The 18553-nt window shown below is 45.6% G+C and overlaps 2 protein-coding genes across 2 annotated transcripts; both read right to left on the bottom strand.

Moving 5' to 3' along the window:
* Positions 1–1313: 1313 nt before the first annotated feature.
* On the bottom strand, positions 1314–10807 carry LOC308679247 (cytochrome c oxidase subunit 5A, mitochondrial-like). Its single transcript, XM_081346838.1, has 5 exons — positions 10530–10807; positions 5598–5711; positions 4443–4564; positions 3096–3217; positions 1314–1471 (listed from the first exon to the last, which is right to left on the bottom strand). Exons 1-4 carry the CDS (start codon positions 10609–10611, stop codon positions 3104–3106), a joined length of 432 nt encoding a protein of 143 aa, XP_081202964.1. The 5' UTR covers positions 10612–10807; the 3' UTR covers positions 1314–1471; positions 3096–3103.
* Positions 10808–17630: 6823 nt separating this feature from the next.
* Positions 17631–18275, bottom strand: LOC308679241 (ribonuclease P protein subunit p25-like; the record flags this gene model as incomplete). The annotated part of the gene is made up of 1 exon (XM_081346830.1): positions 17631–18275. One exon carries the CDS (start codon positions 18273–18275, stop codon positions 17631–17633), a length of 645 nt encoding a protein of 214 aa, XP_081202956.1.
* Positions 18276–18553: the final 278 nt, after the last annotated feature.

Raw genomic sequence — 18553 nt, 5'->3', positions numbered from 1 at the left:
CCCATCGTGCTGCTATTTCCCTTACTTAAGTTTTGCAAAACGTTCGCATTTTGTCCTTTTAATGTTTTATGTTGTGGTTTTTATCTCGTTGTAAGTTACCTAACGTTGCTTGATGATGGTGAGTTGGGTGGCATATAAATTTAATAAATAAAAACAGGCAAGGGATTCAATTAACCCATTTCTATGAAGTGACACGGTGGCTCAGTGGGTTAGGACGCTGAGCTTGTCGATCAGAAGATCGGCAGTTTGGCGGGTCGAATCCTGAGTGCCGCGTAGCAGAGTGAGCGCCTGTTACTCGTCCCAGCTTCTGCCAACCTAGCAGTTCGAAAGCACGTAAAAAATGCAAGTAGAAAAATAGGGACCACTACGGTGGGAAGGTAACAGCGTTCCGTGCGCCTTTGGCGTCTAGTCATGCCGGCCACATGACCACGGAGACGTCCTCGGACAAGCGCTGGCTCTTCGGCTTTGAAACGGAGATGAGCACCGGCCCCTAGAATTGGAAACGACTAGCACGCATGTACGGGGGAACCTTTACCTTTGAAGTGATAGATCAGAGGCTCCAATTGCCTCTCTGGAGGCGAGTAAAGAGAAAGCAACTCCGACAATTCTTAGCCATTATGAGAGTGTAGCTAACTTTGTTTACAACATATGCGCTTGCTTTTCCTAAGCAGCCTTGCTCATCTTTCATGGACCACAGGGACACAATTGTTTCACGTCAACATGTAATGCATCCGTGTGTTTATCCTATCCAAATATGTTCAGATTCACCACTATTCTTATTTTATGCAAGTCTCCACTTCAGTATTTATACCGTGATACAAGAAAAAGTCACTGGATCAATGGAAATTTCAGCCAGCAAACTAACAGATCTCATCAAGCACTGCCACGTATTTTCAAAAGCTTCTAAATAAAACTATTAGGACTACAAACTTGTCTGTTTTTAAGTGGCATAACTGACACATTACGTTGCTTAATGTGGAGACCTGACCTTTTTCTTTTTATGTAATAAATGCTAAGATTTGTGTAAGCGGCCAAAGTCAATCAAGCTTCTTGTCCAATTTATATTCCATGAAAGCAATATGATTCTATGCTGTTCTTAACATAAATACTTATGAAATTGTAATTTCATAATTGGGTTTAGCATGTTAATATGCTGGATTCTTTCATTTTTTGAAATGTGAAGAACTGCTTTTTGTGCAGAAAAATATAGAATTCAGTGTCTGAATAGCATCCCATGTTTGCTCAATCTTGCCTTGGAAAATACAATTTTTTTTGTGTGTGTAATCTATAACCATAGGCTAAGATCTAAAGTCAATTCAAACCATTTCCTCTTTATTAGGTCAACTTCACAATACATATCCAGGACTCAATAAAAGGAAGAAGTGATTTCAAATAAGTAATTATAATGTCTATATCCAGATAATTGTTGTACAGTCACAGAACCTTAACAGTATATTCACGGGAAGTCCGTCTGGAAAAAAACAAGATAGCTGGAATTAGTTTGGATGTATTCTTTTCAAGTTCACAAGCCTCCTGAGGAGGGAATGGATAGAAAGGTTAAGAAAAGATATTCCAACTTCAATACTAGCTTGCAGACGAATACATGCCTGCATAGAGCAATTTAAGGAATTGCTTGTAGCATTTAATTGCAAATAGAATAATCTTTATTGTCATTGTGTATCTCACAAAGAAATTAAGTGCTGTCCACAGTGCACACTACATACAAGTAAAAACCTCAAGTAAAAATATACAAAAATATACATTATATACATACATCTTTCTCAAGTCTATTCACCATTGCGCTGCCCCTAATATTGCACTTCAATGTGGCACTATACAGTAGTATTTAATATGGTTATAGCTCTGGGATAAAAACCATTTTTCAGCCTATTTTTCTTCGTTTTGACTTTTGTCTGCCCTTCGGATGCTTGGCATAGCACCCGGGCTGCTACTTCTACACCAAAACACCTCTCCTAATTTCCATCAGGCTCTAGGTTCTTTTTACATTTAAAAAAAACAGATCTGAGGAAAAACTCAGACAAGTAGAGATCAGCGCAGCATTCAAATTCCCTGGGGCTTTGCAAATAAGTGGCTACCTTGATATCACAGCCATTTTAGGAAGGGGGAAGCCCCAATCCATTCTGAGAGTGCCTGCAATGTGTCCTCAAAGGACCAAATGTGCAATCGCAACCAGTAAGTTGAGAGAGCCATGGTCTACTCTTGTGCTGTAACATGGGACTTTTTCCTCTGCATCTCCACTACACGCACTTCCAATATGCATGCAAGTTCCATAAAACTGTTTTATTTTAGCATAAATTTGCTTGTGCTAATTTCTCTAATTTTGCCTTGTTGGCAAAACGCTTTCATTATCATGCTGACTCTGTGGGTGTGTCTCTGTGTATCAGAGGAAATAAATGGTGAATAAGAGCAAATAGCAGGATCACATCCAAATAGCAGGATCACATCCAAATTTTAAAAATACAGAGCTTAATTTTTTTGAATTTGAGGGACGTCTGCTGCACTTTAAAGTAGTGCCCCCCCCAAAAATAAAGTGAAGAAGTACAAGACAACTGAGGTATATTTTCATTTTTAATATTCTTTAAACCTCAGAGGTATTAGAGCCCAAGTGAGCGCCTGTTACTCGTCCCAGCTTCTGCCAACCTAGCAGTTCGAAAGCACGTAAAAAATGCAAGTAGAAAAATAGGGACCACTACGGTGGGAAGGTAACAGCGCTCCGTGCACCTTTGGCGTCTAGTCATGCCGGCTACATGACCATGGAGATGTCCTCGGACAAGCGCTGGCTCTTCGGCTTTGAAACGGAGATGAGCACCGGCCCCTAGAGTCGGAAATGACTAGCACGCATGTGCGGGGTAACCTTTAACCTTTATTCTACAGAAAATTGGATTCCAGTTATTGAGAACATACCACGTGCCCCACATTTTCTGCATAGGGACAGCAATATTTTTCTCTACCTTATCAAAGTGGTAGACAAATGTATTTTCTACATTTTTAGAAGCCTTTGCTTACTTTATATGCCAAACAGACTATTAAAGAACACACGCACAAGGCAAAAAATTAAAGATGTATTTTCTTACATTTAAGTTTACGCTTTGTCCATGTCAAGTTCTTCTGGAGTTGAAATTCCCAATTCATTCAAAGTTGGTCTAAGTTCCTGGATAACGTAAGGATATATCTCCTTGTATTTCCCTGCTTTGTACTAATTCAAAGAGAACACAAAAGAAATTCAGAATTTAAAAAGTAGATTTGGCAAGACAAGGTGGGTCTACTTAAGGCCCAAGAGCTTGACCTTTCTAAGGACCGAATTTTATCCAAGAAATAGGCATAACTCACAGGCAACAGATATTTTGACTGCCAGAAAGCTGCAGTTATATTCACTCGTATGTGGTTTCACTGAACTTATTTGATTGGTTATTTCTGACCGCTGACCTTATTTCTGAAAAGTTCATGTCCAGAGAAGCTATATTACATAGGTGAAGCACATGCTTATTAAGTTCAGCGTCTTGAATTCCCTTTTAAATTGATATTTTTAATTTATTTTTATAGATAACTCGAGGCAACGATGTTGTGAGATGAGGTGGTCTGAAAGTGACTGGCCCAAGGTCACCTCGCTAGGTGGGACTAGAACTCACCATCTCCTGGTGTTTAGCCTGGTGCCTTAACCACTAGACCAAACCTGGACGAGTGTCAAATGAATGAGGAAGAGCCAGACTGCAACATGTAGAAGTAGACACTTTATCCCCACATACTAAGCCAGCATGCTACCTATGCTGTCTCTGAGTTAAGGTAAGTGAATTCAAACAGTCTGGCCTACTAGGCCACTGGTTCCTGTCTGATTCCTCTCCCTCTCCCACTCATGGTCCTTCCTGCTCGTGCATCCGTAAAGCCAGAAACATTGTGGCTGATTACACACTCCCCTCATACACACTCTTCACTCTTTTGCCATCTGGAAAGAGGTACAGGAGCATTCGGGTTCGGACATCCAGATTGTGTTACAGTTTCTTCCTACAAGCCATTAGAATTCTCAACACGAAGAAACTGGAACTATAAATACTTGTATTTGTAGTAGTTTTTTAAGTTTTTAGTTTAGAGTTATGTGTAGTTTGTGTTCTGTTCTTTTTTTTGATTCGTGTCATCTGATGTAGCACCTTGGTCCTGGGGAAACGTTGTTTCGTTTCACTGTGTACTGTACTGTATATTGTTGAAATGACAATGAAGTCTACTACTACTACTACTACTACTACTACTACTACTACTACTACTACTAAATGCTTCACTTTAAGCCTTTCCCATATAAGGATGGAGGGGAAGGGGAGGGTGGAAGAATCCCAGAGGTTTGGTAGTGAATGCAACCGACGTGTGTAAGGGAACATTTTACCACTGTGCTCTACATTGTAGAGAAGCAAAAGGATACCTTAACTCACCTTTACCATTTCCAAGATGCGGATTGTGGTAGCCAAGTCATTTAGCCGCCTGCACGCCCTCAAAGCCGCATCAATAATTTTTGGTTCGGGAACCATGTCTGCGTCGACTAAGGTGTTAATACCTATCAAAAGAAACATACATTGAAGGAGAGGGCTGCATTTATTCGAGTCCTCCCCTTCTCGTGTTCGTGATGTATTTCACCACTTTGTGACGTAAAACTGAATTCTTTTCTCCCTTTGGGTCTCTATTCAAACCTCTCAGATTTTGCCATAGAGTATGTAACGTATAGTAACTCTGTTTATGTCCAGATACTGCAGCCAATTTTGGTCACCATATCACAAAAAAGATGTTGAGAGTTTGGAAAAGAAATCAGAGAAGAGCAACTAAGATGATCAAAGGCCTGGAGACCAAAACATATGAAGAACGACTGCAGGACTTGGGTTTGGCTAGTCTAAAGAAAAGAAGAAATAGGGGAGACATGACAGCAGCGTTCCAGTATTTGAGCGGCTGCCATAAAGAAGAGGGGGTCATGTTATTCTCCAAAGCACCAGAGGGAAGGACAAGAAACAACGGTTGGAAACTGATCAAGGAAAGAAGCAACCTGGAATTAAGGAGAAACTTCCTGACAGTGAGCACAATCAACCAGCGGAACAGCTTGCCTCCAGAAATCGTGGGCGCTCCATGACTGGAAATTTTTAAGAGGACACTGGACATTCACCTGTCTGAGATGGTGTAGGTTCTCCTGCTTGAGCAGGGGGCTGGACTAGAAGACCCCCAGGGTCCCTTCCAGCTCTGCTCTGCTCTATTCCAATTCTAACTAATTCTATTCAGATACAAAATCTAAGGCATAATTTCAGGTTAAAATCTTATTTCCCTAACATTTACTTCAATCTCAAAGTTTAACATTGTTAATCATAATATTATTATAGTTAGTTTTTGCTGTACCAATGTAGCTATTCAAACTGGGGAGGGGGGAGAACTTGAGGTCTTTGTGATTTTGGCTCTAGAATTATTCTGTCAGCTCCAGGAAAGAGACCTATATAATTCCTATTGGGTTGCACAAATCAATCCAATTTTTAGAAAACATAATTTCTCTAATGCAGGAACACGGAAGCCCACCCACCCCCACCCTGATATTTCCTGTGGGTGTTTACCTTTTCTGAGTTCCCAGTCATCAATATCTGGTTTGTTGAAAAACATCACCCAGCGAGCATCAAGTTCTTCATCTGTAATCTCTGCTTTGTGAGCATAGCAACGCAGAGGTAGTACTGGTTTGCAACAAAAATGAGAAGGAGCAAAAGGCAAAGAGGTTAAACATTCAAGGGTGAGGCTACAACACTACAAGTACAGGTAATCCTTGACTTATGACCACGACTCTGCCCTGGATGGTTGTAACACGGTTATAACCGTGATAGACATAAAACGAGTATATTATTTGACATGTATTCTTTGACTTTGGAATTTATTTGTTTCATTCTTCTTAAATAATTCAGCTCAACTCAGCAAGACAATTAAATACCATATAAGCAGGGCTTTCTTTGTCATAGAATGTCCAGATCAGAGTTCCGGCACCTTTTTTGGATGGAACCTTGTAGGGTAGGCAAGATGGGTTGTATGATGTGTGTGAGTTCCGGCACCTTTTTTTTTTAACAAAAAAAGCACTGCATATAGGCATAAAAGATACTGGGGACATTTAACACTGTATTACTTCAGAAGCTTGATTATTCCAGGCACAGGGGGAAAAAATAATACTAACATGAGAAGAGACTAAGACAGGGGTCTTCCAACGTGGCTCTTTTATGACTTGTGGACTTCAACTCCCAGAATTACTCAGTCAGGCACGTGTGCCCGGCTGAGGAATTCTGGGAGTTGAAGTCCACAAGTCATAAAAGGGCCAAGCTTGAAGACCCCTGGCCTAAGAGTCTGTATGATACCAATAAGATAGGAGAAAAGTCTTTTCAAGTCTGGGGTCCTGATCCTGTGGAACACTCTACCGTTGGAGGTGAGTCCTTCTCTCAGCCTGCTGGCCTTCTGGAAGTGTATTAAGGTTTGGTTTTGCCTTCTGGCTTGGGGTCCCAAGTGGGATAGTCACCGCTGGAGGTGCCCTATGGGATAAGAACTCATCTCTCTACTATCCACCTCTTGGCTCCTGGCTTCTGCGTAGTTTTAATTTTTCAACTGGCCTTTTTATCTTTTTATGATATGTAAGCCACCCAGAGTAGCCTTATAGGGGAGGTATGTGGCATGTAAATTTAATAATAATGAAACTGGGAAATTATTTGATATTTTTGGAATTTTGCTTCACTAAACGTAGTCTTGAAAGAGTAAATGAGGACACCTTGTAATGTTGATTGACCAACGCTAATTCTTACTTCTGCAGAAATAAAAGTCTCCGGTAACATCTTTTGCAATTAACAAATTCTTATTAAAAGGTGCATGCCTTCGTGAGCATATATAAACTGTGCTTGTTGTTGTTAGCTGCGAAGTCGTGTCCGACCCATCGCGACCCTATGGACAACATTCCTCCAGGCCTTCCTGTCCTCTACCATCTTCTGGAGTCCATTTAAGCTCACGCCTACTGCTTCAGTGACTCCATCCAGCCACCTCATTCTCTGTCGTCCCCTTCTTCTATTGCCCTCGATCTTTCCCAGCATTAGGCTCTTCTCCAGTGAGTCCTTCCTTCTCATTAGGTGGCCAAAGTACTTGAGTTTTAGCTTCAGGATCTGGCCTTCTAAAGAGCAGTCAGGATTGATCTCCTCTAGGACTGACCGGTTTGATCGCCTTGCGGTCCAAGGGACTCGCAGGAGTCTTCTCCAGCACCACAGTTCAAAGGCCTCAATTCTTTGGCGCTCAGCCTTTCTTATGGTCCAACTTTCACTGCCATACGTTGCAACTGGGAAGACCATAGCCTTGACTATACGCACTTTTGTTGACAGGGTGATGTCTCTGCTTTTTAGTGTGCTGTCTAGATTTGCCATGGCTTTCCTCCCCAGGAGCAAGCGTCTTTTAATTTCTTGGCTACAGTCCCCATCTGCAGTGATCTTGGAGCCCAGGAAAATAAAATCTGTCACTACCTCCATTTCTTCCCCATCTATTTGCCAGGAATTGAGAGGGCCAGATGCCATGATCTTGGTTTTCTTAATGTTAAGTTTCAACCCAAGTTTTGCACTCTCCTTCTTCACCTGCAACAAGAGGCTCTTTAGTTCTTCTTCACTTTCTGCCATTAGAGTGGTATCATCTGCGTATCTTAGGTTGTTGATATTTCTTCCGGCAATCTTAATTCCAACTTTTGATTCATCTAGCCCTGCCTTTCTCATGATGTGCTCTGCATATAAGTTAAATAGGCAGGGCGACAGTATACAGCCTTGCCGGACTCCTTTCCCAATTTTGAACCAATCAGTGGTTCCGTGTCCAGTTCTCACTGTTGCTTCTTGACCCGCATATAGGTTTCTCAAGAGACAAATAAGATGGTCTGGTACTCCCATCTCTTTAAGAACTTGCCACAGTTTGTTATGATCCACACAATCAAAGGCTTTAGCATAGTCAATGAAGCAGAAGTAGATGTTTTTCTGGAACTCCCTAGCTTTCTCCATGATCCAGCGTATATTGGCAATTTGATCTCTAGTTCCTCTGCCTCTTCGAAATCCTGCCTGCACTTCTGGTAGTTCTCGATCCACATACTGCTGAAGTCTAGCTTGTAGGATTTTAAGCATGACTTTACTAGCATGAGAAATGAGTGCAATGGTGCGATAGTTTGAACATTCTTTGGCACTGCCTTTCTTTGGAATTGGAATGTAAACTGATCTTTTCCAATCCTGTGGCCATTGTTGAGTTTTCCAAATTTGCTGGCAAATTGAGTGTAGCACTTTTACTGCATTGTCTTTTAAGATTTTGAATAGCTCAGCTGGAATACTGTCACTTCCACTAGCTTTGTTGTTGCTCAGCTTTTCTAAGGCCCACTTCACTTCACATAAACTGTGCTAACCGAAGGTAAAACCTTAAGAATTTAACATGCACTTTCATTTCCCTCATCTGCCCAATTCTACCAACATTGAGTAATTAAACTTTCAACATCTGTTAAGTAAATGGGCCTTTAGAGATATTAACACATCACCAATGCAATATAGCAACTGTGAAAATACTATCCTATGTGCCCTGTTTATTTATCTAGCATATGCCAATGTGCCCTGACACTAGCTAGGGATGTAAAGAACTTTAAGGCACAGCTGCATGAAATAAAATCTTGAATGCAGCAAATAGGAGTAACAGATATTCTTGAGGCAGACTCCAAGACCAATTCCTACTCTGAAATAGGAAAACGCCAAAAGGGAAGATCACTGTAAAATCTAAAGTAAAATTCAGTCACACAAGAGTGTGGACCTAAAGGTACAAAGTCCATGCGGAGAGAGGAAGGCAGGGAGGTTATAAGCAACAGGCTCCTCAACTAAAGCTTGTTCTTGGTCAAAGAAAAAAAATAAAAGGGAAAGTAAAATCACAAAGGAGTGTTCGTTCAACTTCCTTAAAATTATTAAGCTTTTGTTGCCCTGTATATAATTGCTGGGTGTGGCTTATTAATAGAAGCTATACTTTGAATTTTAAGTAATGTCATTAATAGGTAGAAATCAGAACATGTCACTGTTTGCATCTCATTTCAGAAGTCAAAGCCACTGCATATAATTTTCTTCAAACATAAAACCAGAAAAAGGGAGAACACGCTTTAGTCTACTCAAGGAGAGCAGAACAAGAGCATAATATACATTTGCATAGTGAGCGAATACATTGCCTCCCCGCAAAAATCCCCAACTCCAGATATGATCACATAAGATTAGAAATAATGGACTTTAGTTAAATAACCTCATACATGTCACTGTAATATTTGTTCATATAGTACATCATTATACAATATACACAGAGGTATAGGAGCCCAGGTCACGGCTGGGTGGGAATGAGGGAGGGACAAAGGAAGATGAGAAAGAGGAAGGAAGGAAGATGAGGAAGGAAGGAAGGATGGGAAAGAGGAAGATGAGAAAAGAGGAAGGGAAAGAGGAAGGAAGATGAGAAAAAGGAAGGAAGGGAAAGAGGAAGATGAGGAAGGAAGGAAGGGAAAGAGGAAGGAAGATGAGGAAGGAAGGAAGGAAAAGAGGAAGATGAGAAAGAGGAAGGAAGGAAGATGAGGAAGGAAGGGAAAGAGGAAGGAAGATGAGAAAAAGGAAGGAAGGAAGGAAGGGAAAGAGGGAGGAAGATGAGGAAGGAAGGAAAGGAAAGAGGAAGATGAGAAAGAGGAAGGAAGGAAGATGAGGAAGGAAGGGAAAGAGGAAGGAAGATGAGAAAAAGGAAGGAAGGAAGGAGGGAGGGAGGGAGGGAAGGAAGGAAGGAAGGAAGGAAGGAGGGAGGGAGGGAGGGAAGGAAGGAAGGAAGGAAGGAAGGAAGGAGGGAGGGAGGGAGGGAAGGAAGGAAGGAAGGAAGGAAGGAAGGAAGGAAGGAAGGAAAAAAGGGAAGGTTCCCAAGTCCATTCAGCCCCAACCCTGCTGCCCTTTTCCCAAAGCCTTAGAAGCAGCTGCTGTCCTCACACCCTTCAGCTCCTTGACCTCTTCACAAAGCTTCAGACCGTTTCTCACCCCCCCCCCAACATTTATTCTAGAAAAACGATTTCATCGAGATGCCTTTGAGTGGACATAAAGCGTGGGGGGGGGCAGTCCTCCCTTCCTTTTCCTTCTAACCCCGGGGGGGGGGCGCGCCCAGAGGTCCCCCTTCCGCAGCCGGGCCTGGCCTTCTCCTCTCAGCCAGGGCCCCGCTCAATGTCACCTTCCCGCCCGGGCGGGGCGACCAGCGGGGAACCCACATTCGTGGTTGGCGGGGGGGGGGCTGCAGGAGGCCCCACGCGGGCGGTGTGGTGGGGGGGATGAATTGGGCATGGCCGCGCAGGGCTGCCCGTCTGACAGGATCTGACAGGAGAGGTGGGGGAGGGGACGACCGGCTTCGGGCAGCAGGGGAGGATGGGAGTTGTAGTCTCTCCCCCCACCCCACCCCCGGGGAGAGCGAGAGGGCCGCGTTTCCTCTCAGGGGGGCCGGGTGGGGGGGCTCACCTGCCGCAGCGGGCGTCCTCAGGGCCAGGCCGCGCAGGGCGGTGGCGGCGCAGCTGCGGAGGAGCCGGGCGGCGGCCAGCATGGCTGAGGGACGGGGAAAACGGACGGAAAGGAAGGCGAAGGAGAAGCGAGGCCCCGGCGGCGGTTACAGCGCGCGACTTTGCGCCTGCTTGCCTGCTCGCTCGCTCGCTCGCTCGCCACACGCGGCCCCCTCTCCGGTCACCCGGAGGACAAAAATGGGACGAGCCGGGCGACGACGGCGGCGCGCGAGGGACAAAAGCCGCGCCGCGCACGCCACGCAGGCGGGAGGGGCGGCCAGGAGAGGCGGGAAGGGAGGGGATGCGCGCGCAGGAGGCCCGGCGCTCCGTTTCCAAAGGAGGAGGAGGAGGAGGAGAGAGAAAAAAAAAAAGGAGGGGCGGGGTTTCTGCCGCGCGGAGGCGGGCGGGGCCGCCTGGCTGGGCAGCCAATCAGAGAGGGCGAGAAGAATCAACCAGGCACCGGCGGCTTAATCGGGGCGGCGGGGGGGGGGGGAGGGGGGAAAAGTGCAAGCTTGGCTGGCTCAGGAATTCTGGGAGTTGAAGTCCATGAGGCATAAAAGAGCCGAGGTTGCCTACCCCTGGGCTAGCCTGTCTTTTTTTTTTTCAATGACGTCCACTGCTTTGCCGTGCCACCTGGTGGCTTGGGAAGACATTTCTGGAGACTTTCCCCAAAGTTTCCAAAGCTTTTCAAAGGGGAGGGTGGCCGGTTCCCAAACTGGCCTTCTTCTGCCCTGCACTTGGCACCGCTCTTCCTCGCTCTTCCTCGCCTTCCAGGGCTAGGCTGGGGTCTTCTTGAAGTCGTCCTCGTTGCACGCTTTCTTCAAGGCTCCCTCCGCACACCTCGGCCTTGAGTCACAAATCATGTTTTACAAAGCGCCACGGCTCGGCTCGGCGTGGCGTGTTAAGGACGCTCCATTGCAGGTTCGCACCGCGGCAGTTCTGTGAGCCTCGTGGAACAAACCAGATAGGAATCGCAGCCAGATGTACTAATTAATCAATTAATTAAATAACTCATGAATTAAGAAATGTCCTGACAGTTAGAACAATTAACCAGTGGAACAACCTGCCTCCAGAAGTGGTGAATGCTCCAACACTGGAGGTTTTTAAGAAGAGACTGGGCAAGCATTTGTCTGAAATGGTATAGGGTTTCCTGCTTGAGCATGAAACTAGAAGACCTCCAATGTCCCTCCCAACCTATTCTATTCTATTCTATTCTATTCTATTCTATTCTATTCTATTCTATTCTATTCTATTCTATTCTATTCTATTCTATTCTATTCTATTCTATTCTATTCTATTCTTATTCCATCCCATATTCTATTCTATTCTATTCTATTCTATTCTATTCTATTCTATTCTATTCTATTCTATTCTATTCTATTCTATTCTATTCTATTCTATTCTATTCTATTCTATTCTATTCTATTCCTATTCTACTGTAAAGCCACAATGACGGAATCTTGCAAGACGGAAAATACAATTCTTCCCCGCTCTTCTTTACACTGGAGACACGAGGGACGTTTTCTTCTGAACTCTTGTTCCACTCACTATCTAGCTGTGGACTGTGCTGTCTCTTATTTGGACATTCCTTTGGTGGTCTTGCCACTGTGCTCATTAAAAGCTCCATCACTGAGTAAAACTCACCAGATGGTTCAGCCATAGGCCACCTTGGCATGACACATGGATCTTCTGGTGCTGGGGGCAAACCTTTTAAAGCTCTTAGCGCCTGCAGCAATCTGACAAATGAGAAACTGAGATCCTGTGGAGTATGGAGCCCTTGGGGGGTGTATAACATTTAAAAGATGGCTGGTAGAATTAATGTAAGCAGTTCCTCCTTTCCTCTACACTAAAAAATGACTGATCTGCAGCCATTAGGCATCATGGACCTAGTGCAGGGGTGGGGAACCTTGGCTCTTTTATGACTCGTGGACTTCAACTCCCAGAATTCCTGAGCCAGCCATGCTGAGGGGAAAGGGAGAGGTTTCCAAGCTGAGCCATGCTGGCTCAGGAATTCTGGGAGTTGAAGTCCAGGAGTCATGAAAGGGCCAAGGTTGCCTACCCCTGGCCTAGTGCAATCAATCAATCAATCAATCCCCTTCCCAAGATTGCAGTTCACCTTTTTTGGTGGTTTGAGTTCCTCCACACCTTCCACAGTTGATCCCAGCCTTGTCGGGAAGGAAGAGGGAGAAGAAAGTCAACAAAGGGGCGAAGCAGAACAACAGCTGAACATTAGTATTCAATCGTGCAGCAGGAAGATGAGCAAAATGAATTGATCTGTGTGACAAAGAGATAAGGGTCCACCACTAGCCCCAAGGAAGCAGCTGTTTGCTGGGAGATAAGAAGGCAATCTAACAACAGATTGTATTAGGAGCTTCCCTGCCTCTCTCTCTCTCTCTCTCTCTCTCCCTCTCTCTCTCTCTCTCTCTCTCTCTCTCCTGTAGATTTCACTGTACATACTGCCTTTCCCCCCCTTATTTTTGTTCCTGTCTTGGTTAGAACAGGGCTCTTGACAATAGGAGACAGAGAGATGGTAGGATTCCAAAATGGGAAGGTCTTTTCTCCTCTCCAAGCTTCTCTAAGGTGCCTGCATTTTTTTCATTCTGGATTTCTCATTTTCAGCAGTCAGCTGGCTGCCCTGTCACCAGATTCGAAGCCAAAGTTGGGTGATGAACAGAGAGATACACAGAATTGGAGGTTTGGAGAAACCATTACCGTATTTTGACAGCTTGCAAGTGACCGATGTGAGCTGGTGGGAATGCAAATGTGTACAAATGCTGTCGATCAAAAGCCAGGGTTGACGCCCCCTTTGCCAACCTTTTGTGGAGGGTCTTGGTAAACCGCATGACCCTCCTTCCAAAGAGCAAGAGACGAGGAAGAAGAACGTGGCGGCAGATGAACAGAAAACGGATTCTTCGCCTGAAGAGCAGGCCCTCTGCATATCTCAGAAATCCTGTAAGCTTCCTGTCGGCTAACAGTGCCTTTGTCCCTGTGGTTTGGGTCAAGTGGAGAACGTTACCCATAACGTCAGGATTTCCCAACCTCAGCAACTTTAAGATGATTGAACTTCAACTCCCAGAATTCCCCAGTCTGCTGGCTTTGGTGGCTAAGGTGAGACTAGAACGCTTAGTCTCCTGGAAATCGGTCCAAAGTCACTCAGTCCTCTTTCGTGTTTAAACCAGGACTAGAATTCTCCATCTCCTGTTTTCTGGTCCAGTGCCATAACCATTAAAGCATACTGGCTCTTGTGTCTTATTCCAAAAAGCCTGACCAAAAAGCCAGCTGCTTAAATATCTGGGTTAACCCAGCTGTGGTCCTCATCCCCAAAGATCACATCCAGCTTTGGCGTGAGCTACCTCATTTGGCGCTCTCCATGGTGCTAAAAACCAACTCGTCTTAACGATGGTATTCTTTTTTGTTGCTTAATCATGAATGCATTGATTTTAAACATAGGCATGTTTCCAGCCAACTTTCCAGCCAATCCCCCTTCCCTCAAAGTAGCCCTCAGCAATCAGGTGCATGCAATTAAAGCACATTATAATCAAACACGATCGCAGCCCATTGATAAGCAACATTAAAATTCCAGCCACAATACTTCCATCAGAGGCAATTACAGCTGAGCTACATTTTATGGAACTGGAACAAATAAATTGGGCATTAAGGCTTCCTTCAGATTTGATAGGGATCAGGCCTGGTAATTCACACATTCCCGAAAAGCCTCCATCCTCTCATTCTAGCCCAGAATAGCATTCAAAAGAGACTCTGTGAGGATTTGGGATTGTAAGATTATGTTTACTCAGAAAGTGAGTTTGGACTAGTGCCGAAGGCACCAGGCTTGAATCCAGGAGGCTGGGAGTTCTAGTCCTGCTTTAGGCATGAAAGCCAGCTGGGTGACTTTGGACCAATCACCAGGAGACTGAGAGTTCTAGACCTGCCTTGGGCCTGAAAGCCAACTGGGCAACCTTGGGACAGTCACTCCCCCTTAGCCCAACCCACCTCATCTTGTCATTATGGGGAAAATAGGATTAGAAAGGACCATTAAGTATGCTCACTGCCTTGAGTTATTTATAAAAATAAAGGAGGGGTATAAATAATAGGTAAGTAATACAAAATATCTGGGTTCACACAACTGTCTAAACCCAACTGTCAGGATTGCACCAAACCCTTCAGGGCTTAGCTCATTTCTTCTGTGATTTAAGTTTACCTAAGACTCTAATTGATGGTTTTATTCAACCAAGATCTGCAAAATAATCTATGGTTGACTGGGTTTGGACATGAGGATAAGCCAAAAGCCAGCAAGTCCCATTATTTGCAGAGACCCAGCCGGTGTATAGAATCATTCAAAGGCCAGTGAAGAGCGAATATTTCTTCTCATTTCTGTAGTGGCGAACCCAGCATATTTTTTATATCCCAACTGACACATTATTAGTCTCCAAGAAAGATTGCTTTTAATGGATATTTTTTTTCATCTGCTTCTGAAAGGCTCAGGTAACCTTATAAAGTCTCTGGTCGTGCTATTCTGTCCCTTTTATCATATTCGCTCGAGGCCTGGCAAGCTTTAAAAGCTTTTCAAACAGAAGCACCACAAACACATCGGGAAGGAGTAAAGAAGAATAAGAAGGGGGGGGGAAAAAGACTAAGGAGTAAAGCATCACCAATTCTTTTATCTTTAGGTCCAGGGCACCAGGAGATAACCCTGGCCCGCTCCCCAATCCCCTAGGATCATTTTGCTAAAATTAAATAGCAAAAATGCTAATCACGCTGGCATTATTCCCTCCTGGTGATGAGTCAAAATGGCTCAGTCCATTGACCAAGATGCATTCTGTGCCCATTTAATGTTTTGTTGAAAAGGAAAAAAAAAGATTGTTCAACCCATCAACCCCCAAATCATGCCCCATTAACGATTTCACCGTATCCATATCTTTGTACCCCTACAGCTCCTAAGGAGAGCATCCCCTGTTTGCAAAAATAGTCTAGCGATTGGGGGCAACCCATTAATCATTTTTGACCACCTAGTTACTAGTAGCAGGTGCTTTTTCGCCCCATGCAAAGGAAAGCTGCAGTCCCACGACAAACAGAACCCCGTAGGCGCAGAGATGAATCCTAGGAAGAGCGCAAAAGCTTCAAATATTTAATGGCTTCCTGTCCCTGACTTGCATCTTTCTAATCTGAGGCCTGACATGGAAGAGAAAAGCAAAATAGGTCCATCTGTCTCTCTCTCTGGGCTTCACTCAGAAGAAATCACTGGGCTGTAGCCTTAGAGCTGGCCATTAATAACCCTGACAGCTGGGGATGAAGGTGTGACTTCAGCAGAGCCTGTGTTCTTCCTAACAAGCCAAACATCTCAGTGTAGGCTTCTCAGCTTCCTATCCCTGCAAGCTGAGAACTGGCCCTTGACTGGGGGGGCTTGGGGAGGTTCCCTGCCTCCACTGGGGTCAGGTATCCCTTGACATCCAAGAACACAGTGACTGGACACCCTCAAAGCTGACACCACCCAGAGCACAGAGCAATTCGAAGAAGTAGTGCAACTTCAGAAGATGCGGAGAGACCTGGCCCACAAGAGTCAAGGATCGGACACAGCTGAAGGGTTCACATCATCAGCCTTTAAGTGACCTGGAGATCTGTCCTTCCCTGAGCTCTTGACTGAGCATCCAACATCTCTAGAAGAGTGACGTCAGGGAAAGCTCTGCCAGGACAGACTCACCATGACCATCAGTGGGAGGGTCCAATGGCTCTGGAGCCCAGCAGCTAAAGAAGATGGAACGTCATGATGAAAAAAGCATGGATGGGGGAAACCTCCCTGGCTGTTTTCCCCATAGCTGGCATAACCATCAGTCCCTTCTCAGCCATCCCCCACACAAAGGAATGGGGCCAAAAAAGAACTTTGGTAAGGTACATTCAATCATGGCTTGTTCAAACAAACTTTACTGAACCAACCGCAACTGGTGGGGTGTGCAGAAGAGTCCAACTCTGAACCCCTGTTTTACAAACCACGGTTTACAGAACCCCCTGAGCCCCAAACCAAAGAAAACCCTGCCATTACCCACAATGTGTGAATCTCCTCTTGTCTCAACCAGGGTTGTTTTTCCCCCCTACTGAGAAACAATAAGTCCTTTAGACAAGCACAGTATATTGTATTGTGTCATGGACAATGTGTTCATGCAACTTTCCATAGGAACAAAAAGTAATAAATTTCCAGGCATTCTGCAAAATGTTTTCTCGTCTGACTTCTGTGCGGTTAAAATAAGCTCCTTTGCATAAGCTTGTCTCATATGTGCTACCTATGGCTCTTCAGCACTGGGTACCTCCAATGTTTCCTTCTTTAGCTGCTCTGTCATTCTGCTGGGGGCATCTGCAAAATAAAGAGTCTCTTTCCCCCCCACCTCACCCCCCCTGCTCTCCATCTCAGCTCTATCTCACATCTACGGTCCACCTAAATTTGGCTTTGTTCACCATCCAAATCAAAGTAGTATACCTTCCATGGGCTTTAAATCACTCAGACAACCAAGTCAGCACTGGGGACAACGTAACAGTTGGATCAAGCTACGTTTTTCTTCTGCCTATGCTTGAGCAGGGGGTTGGGCTGGAAGACCTCCAAGGTCCCTTCCCTCTCTGTTATTCTGTAATTCTATAATCCCCAATCAATTGACCCGTGGAACAGCTTTCCCCTCAGAAGTTGTGGGTGCTTCATCACTGGAGGCTTTCAAGAAGAGACTGGACAGCCCCTTGTCTGAAATGGTCTAAAGTTTCCTGCCTGAGCAGCGGGGTTGGACTAGAAGACCTGCACGGTCCCTTCCAGCTCTGCTATTCTATACGCCAGTTCAATGCAAGATGAGGCGTTAAGTCAGAAGTGACACCAACTCTGTTTGCAACCCACCTTCTCTTTGCAAAGCGTCTCTAAATGTAAATTGCAAATTCAACCAGTTGTCCTTGTAAGGCCGGCAGATGGCTTGGACTATTCTTTTCACATTTGCCGAAGGCTGAAGGAACACACACATGTGCAAGTGAGTCAAAATCCCCAAGTCATGTCCTCCCAGAGTTCTTGTTGTCGGGCTGCATGGCTAAGTTAGTCCTCTTCGTGGGGCGCAATCAATCGTCTCTTGGTTGCCTTGGGGGAGATCCTGCTCTCAGCCCAGAGGCTGGCAGGAGGGCTGGGAGCTTGGTAGCCCATCTGATTGGGGTCCACCAAGTCCTTGGACAAGAGGATGTAGATGGAGGGCACATTCTTCTGGACAGTGAGGTGTTCAGGAGGACCTTCGGCCCTCGGTCCTTGGTTCTCCCACACTTCCACCAAGGTCCGGTACTGGAGTTTGGTGACCTGGTGGAGACCTCCCAACTTCCTCTTCATGATCTCCACGCAGGTGATGGTTTTGGTGACCGCCCGTCCACAGCCGCTGAAGACAATCTGACGGATCTCCTCCTTCTCCATCCTGGCCATGGCGAAGCCCATCAAGTTCCGGATTTTGCTGCCCTCCTTCACCTTCATCTCCACCACGTGGGGCTGCAAGTCGGAGAAGGGCAAGGGGCTGCCTTGCTCTGAGGTCTTCACCTTCCTGAAGTTCTCCATCCTGGACTGGACGGCCGGGGCTCCGGCGGGGAGGAGGGCGGCCGTGGCCTCCTCCGCTGCTCCAGAACTCATCCTTTGGGCCATCACCAGAGGACCCTCGGTCAGGGACGAGGTTCCCCCCGGCTCGGCATCTCCCAGCTGCATCTCAGACCCCAGGAAGAAGAGTCTCGCTGAGGACCCCAAGGCTTCTCAAGGGAAAGACTCACCGAGAAGCGGTCCAAAGCTCTGGCGATCTCCGGCGCTTTGCTCTGCCTGGAAGGCGGTGGGGAGCCCGACTTTCCGCCCGCTGCGTCTCGCCGGCCGCTCGCACCTTCCGTAGCCTTCTCGGCTTCATCCTGGACCGACTTCGGTTCCTCCAGCCGTCCAGCAACGAGGGGAGGCAGGTGTCACGGAGGGAGCCGGGGAGAGCGCGCGATCCAACT

Source organism: Vipera berus (assembly GCF_964194415.1).
Source record: "Vipera berus genome assembly, contig: HAP1_SCAFFOLD_86, whole genome shotgun sequence".
Classification (NCBI taxonomy): Eukaryota; Metazoa; Chordata; class Lepidosauria; order Squamata; family Viperidae; genus Vipera; species Vipera berus.
The sequence above is the reverse complement of the archived record's forward strand: the minus strand, read 5'-3'. Positions and strand labels throughout refer to the sequence as shown.

Excerpts from the sequence above, each read along its gene's own strand:
- LOC308679247 (XM_081346838.1), bottom strand. The coding sequence starts at position 10,611 with ATGCTGGCCGCCGCCCGGCTCCTCCGCAGCTGCGCCGCCACCGCCCTG. Across the intron at positions 5,712-10,529 it reads GAGGACGCCCGCTGCGGCAG|TACTACCTCTGCGTTGCTAT; the intron begins GTGAGCCCCCCC and ends GTTGCAAACCAG. Across the intron at positions 4,565-5,597 it reads TGACTGGGAACTCAGAAAAG|GTATTAACACCTTAGTCGAC; the intron begins GTAAACACCCAC and ends TTCTTTTGATAG.